Source organism: Polyodon spathula, chromosome 10, assembly GCF_017654505.1.
Source record: "Polyodon spathula isolate WHYD16114869_AA chromosome 10, ASM1765450v1, whole genome shotgun sequence".
In the NCBI taxonomy this organism is placed as follows: domain Eukaryota; kingdom Metazoa; phylum Chordata; class Actinopteri; order Acipenseriformes; family Polyodontidae; genus Polyodon; species Polyodon spathula.
Window position 1 is genome coordinate 7,327,413 of NC_054543.1, and position 18,077 is coordinate 7,345,489.

An 18,077-nucleotide genomic window follows, 5' to 3' on the forward strand; every position below is an offset into this window, starting at 1 on the left:
GAAAGACACCAGATCTACCGATAGGGCATTCCCACACCCTTTTAACACAGCTGCAGCCCTGCATTGTAGAGTGTCAGGTTTCTCAGAGATGCAATTTCCAGGTTGCAGAGTCCCACAAAGCTTTGATCGAGACCTGATGTGTCGGCTGTGATGCAGGAGTGCCCTCTCCCTCTCCCGTCTTACTGCAGGTTCAATATTAGCAGGAGCACACAACTAGTGATTGTAATTGGATTCAGTGGAGTACCCAGGCATGCAACAGCGAGCACTGTACTGTATATCCACACCGAGATGCTGTTCCAATTGGCTTAAACACAAAGTGTAATGCAAAGTGTATTTACAGTACTGCTGTTGGAGTGAACGAACAGACTGCAGTGTTTACAGCAAAGTACATTACACCCAGTTACAGCCTCCTGTTTCACACAGTCTTGCTAGATCTTTTTTCAAAATAATCACATACAACTGGGCTGTAAATCTTCTGGGGAATGAAGCCGAACAGACAGCAGCCAGATGTATTCACCGACCGTCGGACTGCTCTAGGGAAACTGCGAGCGCCAGAGCACCTACCATTTGTATCAAAATAACCTGTCCTACACCGTGCCGCTACAGAGAGGTTTAAGAAGTTTTCATGGGCTGATCCGTAATCAGTGCCGATTACATTGAAAAGGTATTGCAAGAATACATATTGTACAACACCAGAATTAAAGCTCTTTGTTGTAAGACCCCGGCCTGTTCGCTACTCTGTCATTACACCCGCTCACACTACTTACAGCCTAGTAATCTACACCACCATCGATTCACATCTATCAATGCACTCTAAGATTAAACATTATAGTGTTAAACGGGGAAGAGGGCGGAGGGGTGCCGTGGGACACAACACACATCTGACTAAAATACAACTCACTCTCTATAATGCACGTATAGTGAAGCAAAAACGTAACTTTCCTTGAATTAACCATGCATAGTGCACCATATAATCAGCGCTATATTTTTTACAAAATAATAAATAAAATAAAAGGTAACATTCCCACTATAAATAGCCTGGCTAAACGGCAGTCGGGAATTCAGTTCAAAGCGACAGACAAGCAAACCAAGTGCGAGGAGGAGAGCGGGTCGGGAGAGGGGAAGAGGGAATGGGCTCGCCCCAGGTTCGGCTGTCGGAGTGGGGCTGAAGCGAAGCTGAAGCATCTCGTCTCCCGGAGAAAGCCGCAGCAAAAAGTAAATACATTAGGAAAGATAACTACGTAATAGGCCTAATATTTATTTAGTTATAAAACAAATGCTGCGTAAGATGTCTCTGTTATAAAGTGCCAGCGCAGCTTTTCTTCAGTTCAGATGCTGTATCAAAAGGGAGAGACAGAAATGGAAGTTAGACTGAGAAGTTGTTTACAGTTTGAACAACATCAGCACTTTATGTACTGTAGAAATACTGCATGAATCACCAGCATAGGGAATTGGGGGGACATGCTGTAGAAGCGTAATATCCGAGAGCATTATAGCAAGGAAGCACCAATATACAAGACTGTACAGGCCAGGTAAAGGGGCTGAGTGTGTGGCCGGCACAGTGACAGATTATGCTGAACTCTGCAGATCAGCTCATTAATGGATTCGGAGGAAGGATGACATCAATTAATCATGACAAGAAAACGAAGGGGCTGCCAAGACTCCCATTTGGCTTCAGTTTTTTCTTTCTTTCTCTCACTTATTAGCTGATGTGGAGGGCGCTGGGAGAGACTGGGTTCCCAGGTACAGTATTATACGACTGTCAGCACCCTGCTCTCTCTTGTCTCACTCTCAGCACTCTGACCCTTACCAGGGATCTTACCACAGCCAAGTGCTGGGAGAGAATAGTGCAGACCCCATTATACCCTCTACTTTTAACCAGCTAAATACCATACATTTTAGTTCCTAGTAATTTATATATACATCACTGTAGTAGTGAACAGGGTCCAGTTTTCCAGAGAGAACAGCTTAACTGCGAGGCATGGGTTTTGCATCAATTACACTTAATGCATTATTTAAAGGCTGTTTAATGAAAGATGACCTTGTTGCTGCTTCAACCTTATTATTTTAATATTAAAAGGAGACGTGTTGCAAAACGTGCAGTGGAACTAAAAACATAAAAACCAGGCTAAACAGTTTGCCAAAGATCTCCTACTAGGGGGGAGAAGACAGGAGAACCTACTGTAGCAGAAGGTATTCAAAAATCTCCCCAGGAAGGCGGGTTACTGCACAAGTGTTCCACTAATGGACAGGTCTGGGTAACAGTCTGGCTAGCTGGTCTACACCTAGCCCTGTAGTCCCTCCAGTCCAGGGCACTCGTTGAATTGTCTGGTCGACTGGGCTGAGAATGTACTGGGAATCTGTCTGTTTTCATTTTTTTTACCCAATAAGAAGTTACAGGATCTAATACAGACAGATAAAACAGAGATAGAAACTGCTCCAAACCGTTAAGGCACAGTTCAGAGGTCTGTATGTTGAGCATGTGTATGGAGACACTCATCCACACAGTGTGCAGAATCGATGCCAGGGCTGTATTAGTGTCCATGGTGATCACACACACCATACTGACAGTGGACAGTGTGAGGACGACTCAGGCCAACAGGGACCCCCTTTCCCATTTCTTGGATGTGTGTTAAGTTAATACTAACAAGTTAATAATAAAACACAGTTTTTCCTTGTAGAAATCTTTTATTTCCCCTCTATTCTCCAGCAGACACATGTGATTGCTTTGTAGCTTCAATATAGTATTCAATGACTGTCCATCACTAGATACAGGCAGACAAAGGGATGGAAATAAAACTTCCACTGCACAGCAGTCTGATTCATTCCTGGCTAGAATATGAGTTTAAACACCCGAGTTTGTTACCTATACACTGGGGCTAACCAAGCTTAAAATGGGTGAAACTTATTTACATCCCTGTATATGTATATACGTATAAAACAGAGACCCTTGTCGATTAAACAAACTAACCAAGAAGTTTCTTTAGTTGGACCAGATTGTAATAGAGACTGATTCAAGTGTTTGATCAAGGACATATAGTAGTGCAGCAAGGTCGCTGTGCCGCCCCACAAACACCACACACACGCATATTGACAATCCCTTCAGAAAGACACCAGATCTACCGATAGGGCATTCCCACACCCTTTTAACACAGCTGCAGCCCTGCATTGTAGAGTGTCAGGTTTCTCAGAGATGCAATTTCCAGGTTGCAGAGTCCCACAAAGCTTTGATCGAGACCTGATGTGTCGGCTGTGATGCAGGAGTGCCCTCTCCCTCTCCCGTCTTACTGCAGGTTCAATATTAGCAGGAGCACACAACTAGTGATTGTAATTGGATTCAGTGGAGTACCCAGGCATGCAACAGCGAGCACTGTACTGTATATCCACACCGAGATGCTGTTCCAATTGGCTTAAACACAAAGTGTAATGCAAAGTGTATTTACAGTACTGCTGTTGGAGTGAACGAACAGACTGCAGTGTTTACAGCAAAGTACATTACACCCAGTTACAGCCTCCTGTTTCACACAGTCTTGCTAGATCTTTTTTCAAAATAATCACATACAACTGGGCTGTAAATCTTCTGGGGAATGAAGCCGAACAGACAGCAGCCAGATGTATTCACCGACCGTCGGACTGCTCTAGGGAAACTGCGAGCGCCAGAGCACCTACCATTTGTATCAAAATAACCTGTCCTACACCGTGCCGCTACAGAGAGGTTTAAGAAGTTTTCATGGGCTGATCCGTAATCAGTGCCGATTACATTGAAAAGGTATTGCAAGAATACATATTGTACAACACCAGAATTAAAGCTCTTTGTTGTAAGACCCCGGCCTGTTCGCTACTCTGTCATTACACCCGCTCACACTACTTACAGCCTAGTAATCTACACCACCATCGATTCACATCTATCAATGCACTCTAAGATTAAACATTATAGTGTTAAACGGGGAAGAGGGCGGAGGGGTGCCGTGGGACACAACACACATCTGACTAAAATACAACTCACTCTCTATAATGCACGTATAGTGAAGCAAAAATGTAACTTTCCTTGAATTAACCATGCATAAAGCACCATATAATCAGCGCTATATTTTTTACAAAATAATAAATAAAATAAAAGGTAACATTCCCACTATAAATAGCCTGGCTAAACGGCAGTCGGGAATTCAGTTCAAAGCGACAGACAAGCAAACCAAGTGCGAGGAGGAGAGCGGGTCGGGAGAGGGGAAGAGGGAATGGGCTCGCCCCAGGTTCGGCTGTCGGAGTGGGGCTGAAGCGAAGCTGAAGCATCTCGTCTCCCGGAGAAAGCCGCAGCAAAAAGTAAATACATTAGGAAAGATAACTACGTAATAGGCCTAATATTTATTTAGTTATAAAACAAATGCTGCGTAAGATGTCTCTGTTATAAAGTGCCAGCGCAGCTTTTCTTCAGTTCAGATGCTGTATCAAAAGGGAGAGACAGAAACGGAAGTTAGACTGAGAAGTTGTTTACAGTTTGAACAACATCAGCACTTTATGTACTGTAGAAATACTGCATGAATCACCAGCATAGGGAATTGGGGGGACATGCTGTAGAAGCGTAATATCCGAGAGCATTATAGCAAGGAAGCACCAATATACAAGACTGTACAGGCCAGGTAAAGGGGCTGAGTGTGTGGCCGGCACAGTGACAGATTATGCTGAACTCTGCAGATCAGCTCATTAATGGATTCGGAGGAAGGATGACATCAATTAATCATGACAAGAAAACGAAGGGGCTGCCAAGACTCCCATTTGGCTTCAGTTTTTTCTTTCTTTCTCTCACTTATTAGCTGATGTGGAGGGCGCTGGGAGAGACTGGGTTCCCAGGTACATTATTATACGACTGTCAGCACCCTGCTCTCTCTTGTCTCACTCTCAGCACTCTGACCCTTACCAGGGATCTTACCACAGCCAAGTGCTGGGAGAGAATAGTGCAGACCCCATTATACCCTCTACTTTTAACCAGCTAAATACCATACATTTTAGTTCCTAGTAATTTATATATACATCACTGTAGTAGTGAACAGGGTCCAGTTTTCCAGAGAGAACAGCTTAACTGCGAGGCATGGGTTTTGCATCAATTACACTTAATGCATTATTTAAAGGCTGTTTAATGAAAGATGACCTTGTTGCTGCTTCAACCTTATTATTTTAATATTAAAAGGAGACGTGTTGCAAAACGTGCAGTGGAACTAAAAACATAAAAACAAGGCTAAACAGTTTGCCAAAGATCTCCTACTAGGGGGGAGAAGACAGGAGAACCTACTGTAGCAGAAGGTATTCAAAAATCTCCCCAGGAAGGCGGGTTACTGCACAAGTGTTCCACTAATGGACAGGTCTGGGTAACAGTCTGGCTAGCTGGTCTACACCTAGCCCTGTAGTCCCTCCAGTCCAGGGCACTCGTTGAATTGTCTGGTCGACTGGGCTGAGAATGTACTGGGAATCTGTCTGTTTTCATTTTTTTTACCCAATAAGAAGTTACAGGATCTAATACAGACAGATAAAACAGAGATAGAAACTGCTCCAAACCGTTAAGGCACAGTTCAGAGGTCTGTATGTTGAGCATGTGTATGGAGACACTCATCCACACAGTGTGCAGAATCGATGCCAGGGCTGTATTAGTGTCCATGGTGATCACACACACCATACTGACAGTGGACAGTGTGAGGACGACTCAGGCCAACAGGGACCCCCTTTCCCAGACTGTAATGTTGGATATTTGCATACCAACATCACCTGACACATTCTCTGGTACCTGTTTTGTATTTAAATATCACCAGAAGGGTGTTAGGTATACAATGGAATTTTTGCACAGAAATTTTTTTATAAGGGAGTGTACAAACTGGAATGTGCATTGGTCAATGAATCACTCTATATTTCTATTGCCCATGGGTTTTTTCTTCTTTTTTCTAGAGGATCAAAAAAAAAAGTAATTTTGCCGTAGGGCAGCAGAGAGAGAGAGAGAGAGAGAGCCCGCTTGTATGTTTCAGAGCGTGGGTGGATGGATTTAACCCAATAATTACACGGGCAAAAACACCCATTGCCTTTCAAATGGAACCATGTAGCTTAGCTCAACAGGGAAGCAGATGTTTGTACACTGCAGAGTTGATTTCACAATGGGACGAGGGCTATAAATAATACAAGAGGCAATGGAGGACATAACAATACTTGCAAAATATTCCCCCGCTGACAGGAACAGAACTAAATGGCTTCAGGTGAAGTAAAAACAGAATCCATGCAATTAGCAGTTTGTTATATATTATTGATACAGAAAAGAGAGTTAAAAAAAAAAGCATGTGACCGATATGTCGGGCCGTTCGTGTGAGGCTTATCAAGTTCGTATACAAACCTGGAATGGGTGAATCTGCTATGCAATAGGAGCCTTAATTTCCATTCCTGCAACATAAACGCCGAGACAGATTCTCAATCTGCCACTTTACAAACAAGGACTACACAGGATGCAGGAGTTGGCTGGCTCACTTTAAAAACCGAGATGGCTCCGGTGCGTAGCTAGAACTGCAGGGAGAGGCTCGTTGATCTCCTTCAGGCTGATCTACGAATCCTTGTTAATCAGTCACCCCTCTGTTTCAAAACAATTGAAACATAGAGCTTAGATGAAGTAACCCTTTGCTGCTGAAAGTGTGTTTGACAGATAAAAATAGCCTTTAGTGACATACAGGGATTGTAATTCAGTCCCAGGTGCATACAGGTATATTCAAATCGCTCCCACAATAGATCTGGCAGTGGAAAAGCAGGGACACATGGGAGCAGAATTTGCGTTTTAAAAGGATATTAAAAGAACTCAAAACACAATTTAAAATAGGGGAAATCAAGGACACACTGTCTAAAAATGAGCTGCTCTAGTTTTAAGGAAGTCCAGTATTAGCCTCAGTCAGGTTGGAGTTACATCAGAAATAAACTCAAATTTATTTCTGCTACCACCTGAAATGTGAAGCAAAAACAGCAAAGTCTAAAGATTAAAAAGGTCATTCTATACAAAGAAAATAAATATAATACATAATCTTTACTGCTTAAAAAAAAGTCTTTGCACTTAAAATGAAGCTAGAAAAACACCCGAAAAAAATGTGAATAAAACTAAAGGCAAGCGATGATTAGTGTTTAACTGTGAGACATGCTGGGCCAAGGCTGCAACTTACCAATACCACCTCAGGGGTGGCCAGTTTCTTAAAAAAAAAAAAAAAAAAAAAAAAAAAAAAAAACTTGTCCAAGGGACAAAATGCTAGAAAAAATCTACTTGTCCTTAAGTACTTGCCCCCTCCCAGTTGCACAAAACACACACAAAAAAGTTGAATATAACTAAAATGCTGGTTTAATTTAACAGTGAACACAATCAATCGATTGGTGATTAACAGGGTCGGGTCTAGCCTTGTAGCTTGACTGGTTCACTAAATTCTTCAAGATACAAAAAAAGTTCCCTGTGACCCGACCTCACCTGAACAAATTTATAACATACTTTAAGGCAATGTTTCTATCAGTGCAGTTTGGAACACACTTGCTAGTACATTTTAAGTAACATACTAAGAGTACGACTATAACAGTGGTCCTCAAAGTGGTGCCCGCGAAGGCAGGCCATCGTGCCCGGGGCAGCTGTACTTAAATTATGGGTGATGAACACATTTGTGGCAGGTCGTAGCGTGGGGAAATAAATAAAGCTTTAAACACATTTAACAAAAGCCAAGTATCGTCAGTATATTATATTATATATATATATATATATATATATATATATATATATATATATATATATATATAGAGAGAGAGAGAGAGAGAGAGAGAGAGAGAGAGAGAGAGAGAGAGAGAGAGAGAGAGAGACACACACACTACCGGTCAAAAGTTTTAGAAATTTACGCAGTTTAATGTCTCAATGTACTCTGAAATTAAAGCATAGAACAAATAAACAATTGGAGATAAAAAAGGAATCATGGAATCGTTTTGTTTAACAAAATTTAATCTAAATTTGACTCAAAGTAGCCACCTTTTGCAGATATAACAGCCGAAAACACTCGTGGCATTCTTTCTACAATGGAAATCAAATATTGTTCGGAAAGTTCTTCCCAACACTGTTGCAGAAGTTCCCACAAATGTGTTGCACTTGTAGGTTGCTTTGCTTTCACCCTTCTGTCCAGTTCATCCCAAACCAGCTCGATGGGGTTTAAGTCTGGAGACTGTGCTGGCCATTCCATGATTTAAAGCCTACCATCTTGTTCTTTTCTTCTAAGGTAGTTCTGACATAGCCTGGAGGTATGTTTTGGGAAATTATCTTGCTGTAGGATGAACCCCTGACCAACTAGGCATATACCAGAGGGTATTGCATGGCGCTGCAAAATGCTGTGGTAGCCGTTTTGGTTCAGGGTGCCACTCACTCTGTGCAAGTCGCCGACTCTGGATCCAGCAAGAGAGCCCCAGACCATCACGCTTCCTCCTCCATGTTTGACAGTTGGTGTCACACACCGAGGAACCATCCTTTCGCCAACTCAATGGCGTACAAAAACCCTGCGTGATGAACAGAAGATTTCAAATTTTGATTAATCGGTCCATAATACCACCTTCCAGTCTTCAGTAGTCCACTGGTGGTGCTACATGGCCCAGGCAAGCCTCTTTTTCTTATTTTGCCATCTTAGCAATGGCTTTCTTACTGCCACTTGACCTGTCAAACCTGCAGCTCGAAGTCTTCTCTTGACAGTTGAAACTGAGTCTTGCTTACTTCGACCAGTGTTAAGCTGTGCTTGAAGCTTTTGTCCTGTGAGCCGCCTATCACGCAAGCTGTGGCCTCTCAGACTTGTCTTCTGATTCTGTTGTGGCTTTGGGTCTGCCAGACCTCTTCCTGTCAGAGTTTCCTGCCTTTTGATGGTGTAGGAAACTGTACTCACTGACACCTTGGCTTTCTTTGCAATTTCTCTAAAGTAAAGACCTACACTTTTACGGGTTATAATGGTCTGTCTGTCATCCTTTGTTAATTGCCTTTTTCTCACCATTATGATAGCAATATACTACTTCCTGCAGTACAATACTGTCCAAATAATGCTCAAGAGGGTGTAGTAACACAGTCTGTTCTAACACTGCTTTTATACAGACAGGGTTTGTAAGTAATCAACAAAAGTTGGGACACCTGTAGGAATTGTTAGCATCAACTTTCAAGGCTTAATTTACTTCCATTGCTGCAGAACAGCTGTAAGTTGTTAACCCACTACTTGTTCCCTGAAAAAGGTATTTTTGTATAACTCTGAAATGTACATTATTTTTCAGTTTTTGGTAACCTAAACTTTTTTTTTTTTTTTTTTTAACCTCTGGCAGTTTACCGCTTACCTTTGTACCATTTCAGGTTATTCACTGAATTGCTTAAATTTCAATAAAAACTGGAAAAATGGGGGTTTCTAAAACTTTTGACCGGTAGTGTGTGTGTGTGTGTGTGTGTGTGTGTGTGTGTGTGTGTGTGTCTACATATATACTCAGAGACAGCGTGCAAGGGAACAAAGACTACATTCGATGAAATATTAAAAGGTGTGCAATGAATCCCTTATGAGACATGAGGGACAGGGACTATCGAGACCACCTTAAATCACAGAGAGAGAGTGGAGTGTCAGGGATGCCCTTTTCAGTGGAAGATTGCTGTGAAGCGTGAAGCCGATACATTACAGGGTGCACCCAGACACTGTGGGTGTGTCACATCTGCAGGCTTTGCAGTTTAATTGAGAATGTATTTCAGTCACCTGTAAACTTTGTACATTTACCGGTAACCTTATACGTTTCCCAATTGTTGTGTTTTTTTTTTGTTTTGTTTTGTTTAATATAAATTGACTAAATCGTTCCGAGTTGCTCCAACAGTTGTTCAATATAACTGGCTGTCATTCAATATTCCACCAAATGTCACAAAAATGCAAGCAAGGGATAATAAATAAATAAATAAATAAATAAATGGCATTTGTAACTGCATGTTATTTCACTGTGCTTTATTACACTTCGCTATGCTTTTACTATGGAAATCTTTTAGAAGGGTAATAATAAATCATAATAATATTGTATTTATTTTTTTAAGCTGCACACTATGCCTTTAACTCATGGTTCCTTGCATCAGTGCAGCAAATACACCAGTAGGCTCCCTTTGCCTGCAAGATTCCTGGCCAGAGTACACGTTTGATTTGCAGGTAAGCTTTACCGCAGGGAAAAAATCTAAATCGAGGACAAGGCAAAGAAAACACCTCAGCAGAGCGGTATCACTACTTTACAGGCAATTACACTGCAAATAAAACACAGGCTGAACTAGCAGCTAGGTGGAGTAGTCGAATTACCCTGGCTCAGCAGAACAAGAGAATACACAATTAGCAGGAATGGGCAATTTATAGTTAGGCAGGGATGGAAATTGCAAAGCAGTTTCATCCATTCCACATTTTTACTACCAGCTTGATTAGCCACAGTGTATAACTAATAAGCTCAGGTATGTCTTACTATATTAAAATCATATGCAATAGGAGTTTTATTTCAATCTCTGTAGAGCAAAAATGAAGGGAAACCACCTGGATCAGCTGTGCACCCTTTCCCTCCAGACTGCATAAGGAACTATTGATCAACGCCAGTGGTGCCAAGTCCAGGTTAACGAAGTCACTGAAATGCGGTAGGCGACACATAAACAGAAGGGCACAGGAGCATTACATCACTAAAATACTGTAACATTCTCCAAGTAAAACTGAGAAATGTACATGCGGATCTGTGTGTCACAGTCTGTGGTGGGTGATTTACTGTGCTGTATACATCCCCCTAACCCACTGTCTTTATTAAGCTAGGATACTGCAGCATTCCTTTTCAGAGGGAATCTCAGGGAAAAAAACTCGAAAACAGTAAATTCTACAGCTACTCCACCTTAAATATTTAACAGCATCCCAGTAGATAAAAGTGGCAACCTTGGAGCTGGTGCATCAAGGTTATAGCTGAATGACAGCGAGAAAACAGAGAGGAGAGGAGGGGAGGGAGAGAGAGAATAATGTATAAGCGTATACATAAAACGTATTACATTTTTCTTAACATAATCAGATGCAAGTTTTCCGGACAGACAGGGGCTGTGGAGGAAAGGAAGGGTGGGATACAACAATGCAAAAGTGGCATTCATACTATCAGACTGGAAAGGGAGAAAAAATTACTTGACCGAGGAGCTGAAAATAAGTGCGAGGCAGATAATAAGAAAGCCGTAAAAGGTGATATTTAAAGAAGACTCTAAATTAGAAGCAGCAGCAGCAGCATGTGAAGAAACACACCCCCGTATGCATGCTAAAGCACAGCATCACCTTTGACACTCTCAACAACTAAGTTTCAACAGAAAATTTGATCTGTGTAAAAATTCTACATCTCCAAGAGGGCCAGTAAGGCTGTGACTATGAGAATGCAGACTCACGCTTGCTCATGCACCCCCTCACTCTCTCTTACTAAAATGCTGTGTGGTTGAGAACGTGCCATCGCACTGACACGCACACACATGCTGCCTGCCTGGAGAGAGCCTTTGCATGGTAAGGAGGGTGAATGCAGAATCCCTGCTCTCTGAGGGAAGGAGGGCAGGGGGAAGATTTGTTAACTCTCTCACTCTTCTTCAGGATTCTGCTGACAGAATGTACCTGCCTGCTGACAGCATCCTGCCGTTTGCTCACTCAGATTGTCGAGGGAGCAACATCATTCTTAGACTGATTTCAGTCATAGTATGTAGGCAAAAAAAGACAGCAATACTGAACTATTTAGATTTATCTTTATTGCTGCCAAAAGACTATTATTGATCCTGACTGATGGGAGGAAGTTGAAAGTGTCTGCCAAGGTGTCAATCAATCATTTCTTCAAATGCTCTCAGCATGACTGCTTTCTTTTTTTTCAGAAGCTTTCACAGTTAAAACACTCCAGTTGTTCACAGAGTGATTACTTTACACTTCGCACCCCTGCCAACACTTTCAAGTGGCGAATTCTTTGGTGTAAAGCCACCTAGGTGCAGTTTCAGAGGAGACCCTTCAAAACGGTTAATCCCTCCACTCCCCACTCTCCCACCTTGGATTTCAAACACAGAACAGAGTCTCTGGAATAGACGGTCCATTCCTCCACCTTAAACGAGTTCTGAAACTGGGTATGCAGGACTAGTGCGAGTTTCTCATCCTGGACAGAGAAGGTCCTGCTGGTAAAGAGACAGAAAGCGGACATCCAGGCTCAGATCTGAACAGTGTGAAAGAACAGCCCTGGCTGTCAGTGAGTCAGAGGTCTGGAATTGATGACAGGTGACTCTACCCCCTACACCCCCCCCCCCCGGTATGAGTCACACGGACATGGGAAGAGGACATAGTTGATGCAACATAGACTAAAAACATCCGTGTGTCTGCTGCTTCTATGAGGACAAAAGCAATAGGTCACAGCATTACACATAACATATATATATATATATATATATATATATATATATATATATATATATATATATATATATATATATATATATATATATATATATATATATATATATATATATATATATATATATATATATATATCTATCTATCATTCCAGAACTGCTCAATGTCACACTTGAAGCAAGTTACTGAAAAGCATCAGGGATTACATATAAGACTCCTATTGCATAGCAATTTCACCCATTCCAGGTTTTGATATTAGCTTGTTCATGTGTTTAGGTAATAAGCTCAGGCGTGTCTGATTAAAGTCATAGCAAAACTAGGAATGGACCTAACTGCTATCCAATGGGAGTCATTTCCAACCTTGTTGCATCTCAGTAACATACAGTATGTTCTCCAGTCACGGCAGTCAATTCCAAATTCAGAATGAAACCCATCTGTTACCATCCATCCCTCTCAGCATTCTAACTGCCTTACAATGGGATAAGTGAATCTCGGGAGGGGGGGGGGAGCCTCTGCTACTGTAAAACCCAGCTGTGCTGTACCAGATATGAGTTCTATAACATGGTAGTTTCACACTGCACATTCAATACAAAAAACGAAATGTAGGACGCACAATAATTTTAGCCTGTGAGCACTTCTACTGGCTAGCCGGCTGAACTCAGCTGCAGGTGACTCTTACGAAAGACTAGCAGGGCAGTCTAATTAAGCTCATCCACCTGCTACTGCCAGACAGTCACAGAATGCTAGTCTTGTCTTCTGCTGTGCGTATCAAAGACAGTTCAGGCTGGAAACATTACCCAATACAAGCAGCTACTGGGCTGGAGAGGGCTCTTCTTTAATGCTTTCTATACTAAGTACTTTGTTTGCACCAAGAGACGTAATCGCACTCATAAATCACCTGGATACTCTAGTGTGTCATCAGCAGGAGCAAAAAACACAACTTAACCACAGTCTCGCAGTCCTTGGAACATAATTGAACTGCCAGAGTCCTGCAGTCTGCCTGGATGATGTATTCTTGCATTTCTTTTAAATAATAAGGAAGTGAGGACGACAGGAACTGGCTACATGCTGCACAGGAGAAACATTTTGAAGAACAAAATCGAGTCTGCGCTTGAAGGAGTGCCAAACAAGTCCCTTACATCTTACTAGCAATAGTAAATCACTGCCCTCTTTTTGAAATCAGTTGAAAATCTTCTAATTTCCTTGCTTGTATTTTATACTGTAATTTGGAGTACGCAGTTTGAGCCGTGCTTGCTTGTTTGAAGGACATTGACGGGGAAGCGCTCCTGTTTTTCTCCTTTTTTTTTATTTCATGAAGGCTTGGAGAGCGAAAGCCTTTAACAATTCATAAATACACAACACAGAATTGGATCCCATCGTCAGTCCACATTACAGCAGCTTGTCCTGTCTGCAATCTCCCCAGATCTGAGGGCTGAGTTGGTTTGGCAGCTCTCCCAGGGTGATTGATGGAAGCAGGACCAGCCTGAACTGCAGAATTCTAGCAGGCTTGATGAGAAGGTCACGGGGCTCTGCATATACGACCTACGGTCTCATTCATTACAGTGAATGAAATGGAAATCTTCTGTAATTAAAAAATCTATTACTGCCACCTAAAAGCAATGTTGCGGTGTGGCAGGGTCCTTTAGGATTTCTGCTTCGTTACAGAAGCGCAGTCATTAAATATTGCTGCAAGTTGCTTGTCAGTTCTCAGATCTGCTCTGATTATTTCTGTATTGACTTGCTCAAGGCTGCCCTGTATGATACATCAGGGACAGAAATAAGACTCCTAATGCATAGCAGATTCAAGAGAAAAGAGAAACCCTCAGTATCGCCATTCATATATTAAAATAATTTAAAAAAAAAAAAAACGGTAAAGCTAGGTAGAAAAGGTTTTAATTCCCTAAACAGTACTGTATCTTGCTTAAACCCCTGCTGTGACTCAGTAGCTCAACTATATGCACTATTTCCTTTTCCTAGTATTTCCACCTCATGCTGTATGTCTCAACCTGAACAGACTGGTTCCACCAGGCACTGCATATCAATCACACCAGGGACAATCGAGCAGCGAGCTTCAAGGCGGAGTACAGCACTGTATACCGTAGTTACAATACAAGGGCATCTCTTTTCAGCCGAATTGTTTTCCAAGGGTTTCAAACTCACACTGCTTACAGTCCAATACTGCACAGCACACAAACTAGCTTTTGAGTTCAATTTCATTTATATCAACACTATGCTATTCTACCAAGTACCAAACAACAAAAACTATGGCGTGCAATTAATGCTGGCTCTGTATAAAATTATTATTAGTAAATTACCTTTTAAAACATGTATTTATTTATATATTTGCTTTTTAAAGCATGCTGTGAATAATAAATAATAATAAAGTAGCTTTAAGTAGAAAGTTGAAGTTGTTTTGCTGTCTTGTTTTAGAAAGCTGCGTACCTGCAGGGGGGAGCCGAGGCTCGTGTTGAGTGCAGATCTGCCTCCTGAACGCAAGCCATGGAGTCGTCTGACTGGGTGATGGGAAAAGGAGACAGTGGGGCTGGCCTGGACAGAAACAGAAGCTATGTTACTGAAACACAGAACCACACGGGGCTATGTGCACCTTAACATCTTACTATGTTTATGAACCATTAAAAAAAATAAAAATACAAAACAGTTAATGTTACTGATAAATAATGGATGATAGTCTTGTTATTACATTGTAGTTACCAACAGCCCACACAACTATAATTACATGGTACAGTAATGAGCTTGTTAACAGTGTTGTGCTACTTGATGCAAATGCTACCTGTAAATTAACAAGCAAGAACTGGAAATTTTGTCAGAACCCAGTTCTAACCATGTTACTATATCTTGTAATCTTAAGTGGTACCAAATAATGAATGTAGCACAATTAATAATGTATAATACACATAGATTATAAAGACATTGAACTTTATGAAACACACACTCAGCTTTGGAAAATATTAATTAAAAAACAAAAAAAAAAAAAAAAAAAAAAAACACACACATGATGATATAAACTCACAGACTAAACACCCTGTGAGCGATCAGATTTCAAAAGGGCAAGCTCATTAAAGCACACAAGTGTATGGTGTTCCCCGCAGGTAAACAGACAGGAGAGAGTGTTTTGTAAGGTCTCCAGATTCGCCTGGGTGGGGGAGCGGAGCTGTAAACGAACTTAGGTAACCCTACACCCCTCACTGCCCCTCCCATCACTAGTACTACTGCTCTCAACTATTACAGTAAGGGAGACTGCAGCCAGGCTCAGATTCCAGTCATTAAGGAACCTGGCATGCTCGCCACCTGTTAAACGTTACCTGCAGCTCACAATGGACGACACACATCAGTAACATGCACGTTCCCTGCCAAGATTATAGCTTTACAGTACAGGAGTCAGCAGTGCAGGGAAAAGTCACTGCTCTGTGACTGGCAACTGGACTGTACGGTACATTCCCAGTATATGACTTATTCCAAGAATATACCCATGCAAAGTTAAATCTAATCTGCATTAGGTAAACGGTACTAGATTTGAATGCCCTCAAGAACTGGTCATAAGAAATGCCCAGACTAAGTCCACCTTCAACAAGCATTCACCAGCGTGCCAAGTTAACGTAACATGCTAAGGTAACACCAGTTTTACGTTCAAATAAAAAAATCAGCAAATGCGAGGTAAAGCATATTAATAAACATGGCAAACAGAGTAAACTAAATAAAATGCATATAGTAGTATTAACATGCAAAAATCCAGTTGGTAAACTTAAATAAGGAAGCTCTAGCCCCCTGTATCTCTCAGCACTATGTTATTGAGCACATGACAAAAGCAAGATGAGTTCCCTTTTTCTGCTACAATTCCTCCTCCCCCTCCCCAGCACCAGACATGCTAAACTTCACTGAAGTATCATTTCATTCCAGCCTGTGCAACTGTGTAATGCACTATCATCCCTCCCACACATAGAGGCTGACAAGACCTACAGTCAACATTCATGTCTTCCATCAATTATTTTTTTTTACATAGGAGAGCTATCATAAATTCGGAAGCAGAATAAGGACCGTTGAGATCCGCATTGGTCAGAGAGCCCCTATACGACACCCATCATGATATGCTGGTCACGAGACGATCTGTATCACAACACGCTGTCAGAGGAGTAAGAAGACCATCAAGTATCATTACTGACGGACTAAAACTTTAAAGAGATAGGAGGGAGCATGCATTCAGGACTAATACATAGCACAGTCGTCATTCATATAATATGGTGAACTGCAAGTACTGTAACTATCCACTATACTGTAATGGGTTTGGTCATCATTCACAGCTATGCTTCAGTTAGTATATCTGCAGAGAGCTTAGCCACACACATGTAGGCTACAGGCTACAACAGAAGAGTCGTCACATTTCTGCTGCACAAGTAAACCATCTTCCGTTTCACAGGCAGCCCAGCAGACGAGTTGAAGCTTCCCACTGCTGCTGCAGTCCTGCAGGTTCAGATCGGCAGGTACAGTTTCACTACCACAGCCGGAGCACCCCCTCACAACAGTCTTTCCCCCGGTGCACCCTTTCACAGTAGTGGGAATCAAAAGGTGATGAAATCAGTGGTATAGGGAAACTATCGCGATTGCTTTTTAGGTCCGGCTGCAAGAAATATGGGGTTCTGTTTTCACAGCGTTTGCCAGGCAGAGTTGAAAGATCATGCCGTCATGCGAGTTGAATGGAATGAAGGACCTGGTCAGTGGAGGTGCAGTACCCGGGACGTCAAGCCCAGCTCAAAACAAGCTCACAGCCAGGACAGTGACACAGAGACAGAGACAGAGATCACAGAACCACCGGTGCAAAATTCTAAAATATTTTAAAACCTGTATCAAAAAATCTATTTCCTGATCACAGCCTGAACCGTCGAGTTCATCGGACACGACACCTGGTACACCCCACTGAGAAGGTGACCTCGCCTGTTTGTCTCAACTGCTTTGTGGGGGTAACCACGGCAACGTCACAGCCAGCCCAGGTTGCCATACAGATCCTAATTGCACTGATTAGAGCTACAGTATAGAGCCGATAATAAAGTACTTAACAGACACCACCCAGTTTATTACCACCCAGACAGAGGCAGGCAGGATTCTCGGCAAATAAGATCCATGAAGAAACCACGAAGCTAGCAGTACCTCCTTATATTGTGAAAAAACTGAATAAGTTACCCTAAAACTGTATACTTATGTATGTCTAAACAGTAGGGCCAATATGTATACTGGCAATTCTAAACGTCTGACACTTGGATGACGTTTAAAATGTTGACACTTTAAACTGTTATGACCTCTACACAGTAACACTGAAAACAAGACCTACAATAGTGAAGGTTGTTACACGATTGTGGAGAATCCAGCCTGAAGCTCAGAGATGTTGCTCAACTTACTGAAGTAATACTTAAATATTTGAATGCCATCGATTGAAATTCCGGTAAAATAACTACCTTAAACACGTTTCAGAGACTGATGCCGGCACATCTGTTACCGTGCAGAACTATGTAGGAAATATTTTGTATTGTTATTGCATTAAGCACTGGCACGCATGCTGTTGCTATGGGCAGCACTACACACACAGCAACTCTCAACTAACACTGGGCTCAGTTTTTTTTCGGCTTCCGATTTCATTTCTGGCAT

General features: G+C 41.9%; 1 protein-coding gene across 1 annotated transcript in view; it reads right to left on the minus strand.

Annotated features, from left to right (window-relative positions):
* The window catches only part of LOC121321760 (calcium uniporter protein, mitochondrial-like), a 45,948-nt gene that overhangs the window by 13,936 nt on the left and 13,935 nt on the right, over positions 1-18,077 (minus strand). The window contains exon 2 of the mRNA XM_041260900.1: positions 14,862-14,966. Coding sequence (XP_041116834.1) covers positions 14,862-14,966 — 105 coding nt within the window. The remainder of the gene's footprint in view (positions 1-14,861; positions 14,967-18,077) is intronic.